This window comes from Miscanthus floridulus, chromosome 1, assembly GCF_019320115.1.
Source record: "Miscanthus floridulus cultivar M001 chromosome 1, ASM1932011v1, whole genome shotgun sequence".
NCBI lineage: Eukaryota > Viridiplantae > Streptophyta > Magnoliopsida > Poales > Poaceae > Miscanthus > Miscanthus floridulus.
Genome location: NC_089580.1, coordinates 3,791,501 through 3,793,016, shown reverse-complemented (window position 1 = coordinate 3,793,016; position 1,516 = coordinate 3,791,501). Strand labels below are relative to the sequence as shown.

Sequence of the window (1,516 nt, the reverse complement as noted above, 5' to 3'; positions counted from 1 at the left end):
AACCCTATGAAATATAGATGCTCTGGATCACTGTGAGTTGATGAACAATGAAATGCAGTGCTGACAACTATTAGGGGCTATCTAACTAGTCCATAGAACCCAACTACCAGGGGCTAACAACTAGTTCTAGTCTATAGAACTCAACAATTAGTTTGCTTTTTTAGACATGGCTAACTAGTCATAGTCCATCCAAACAGGGCCTAAGACAGTCCAATACTAGAAAATCTTGATAGGCTGGATAATAGTTCTATTGAAACAACAAAATACAGATCGTGTCAACTCTTGCGCCGAGTTCACCGCAACCATCCGCCGTTCCTCTTGCACACCTCCACCTTGAGCTTAGCTTCATCATACTCCTGCTCCTCCAACCATTCCTTGTCCTCATCATCGCTGTAGGTGGCCTCGTGGATCATGCTGAAGAAGCAGGTGTCACCAATGTTGAGGTGGTTGCTTACACAGAACTCGTCCCACTCGTACTTGAACGAAGTGCGCACTTTGTTGTTTGTGTGGGTCCTCTCCAAGGCCAGGAACTAGGACTGCCTAGCCATTTGTAGCTCAGTAGCTTACTGCTACTGGTTGCCATGTGCTACCTCGAAGACCACTAGCACATTCTTTGCCTCGTACAACAAAAGATTGATGAGAAAGACGACATTGGTAACTTGCGACATCGGTACATTCTATGTCTCGCGTGAGTGCTCACTAGATACTTTGCTTTGAGGTTGTACTTCTTCAAGATCACTGCAAAACTCCTCGGCTCCATGATGGGCAGGGAGAGCTAACTACCGCTGGCCTCGAAGTCATGCGGGTATTGCTTGCGGCGGGTGGTAAGGTCAAAGACCTTGACATTAATTTGTGATCGGCCATCATACTGCAATACAAGAGAGAACTCGTCTTGGAGGTCGAGGGCGTGGGCGAAGTGCTTCCATCCCCAGCGGAGGTACAAGTGGCCACCGTCGGGGAACACCTCCACCTTCCATCGAGCCAGGCTCTGCTCATCGTCTAGACAAAGCTCGAGTTTTCGGTGACCTCCGATGGCCCGGGTCATTGCAGCCGGTAGTTTCTGTGTGCACAACGATCAACATAGCCAGATATAGGGATAAACTCATTCCCAAAGGCAAACCCCAGTAGATCGAATTCAGCAAACAGCAAACAAGCACTTAACCAATGTTTTTGCATACAATCTAGGAAGAAGGATCTTCATGCACTCTAGGTCACTCTGGCTCGATCCTGCCATGTCTTCTTGCAGCCCTATCGTGCCAACTAGGGAACTTGACAGTCTTGAGGAATCCTTGCTAGTATGTCTCTGTTCTCGTTCTCCTCTCATGGGGGGTGGATTTCTTTTTCTGTGTTTCTAGTGTTGTCACAAACGCAAGGAGTGCATAGACTGTTGGGGCATTAGTGGAGGAGCTAACATGTATAGTAAAAAACCAGCTGTTGACGGTCACTAACAACAATTATAAACCATCAACATAGCCTGCATATATATTTAATTCCATCACCAAGCATAGGTCTAGGG

General features: G+C 47.0%; 1 protein-coding gene across 1 annotated transcript; it reads right to left on the bottom strand.

Annotated features, from left to right (window-relative positions):
• Window positions 1-293: 293 nt before the first annotated feature.
• LOC136451192 (B3 domain-containing protein Os03g0212300-like) lies at window positions 294-1,045 on the bottom strand. Its single transcript, XM_066451937.1, has 2 exons — window positions 784-1,045; window positions 294-493 (listed from the first exon to the last, which is right to left on the bottom strand). The coding sequence occupies exons 1-2, from the start codon at window positions 1,043-1,045 to the stop codon at window positions 294-296; spliced, it is 462 nt and encodes a 153-aa protein (XP_066308034.1).
• Between the last annotated feature and the right edge of the window lie 471 nt (window positions 1,046-1,516).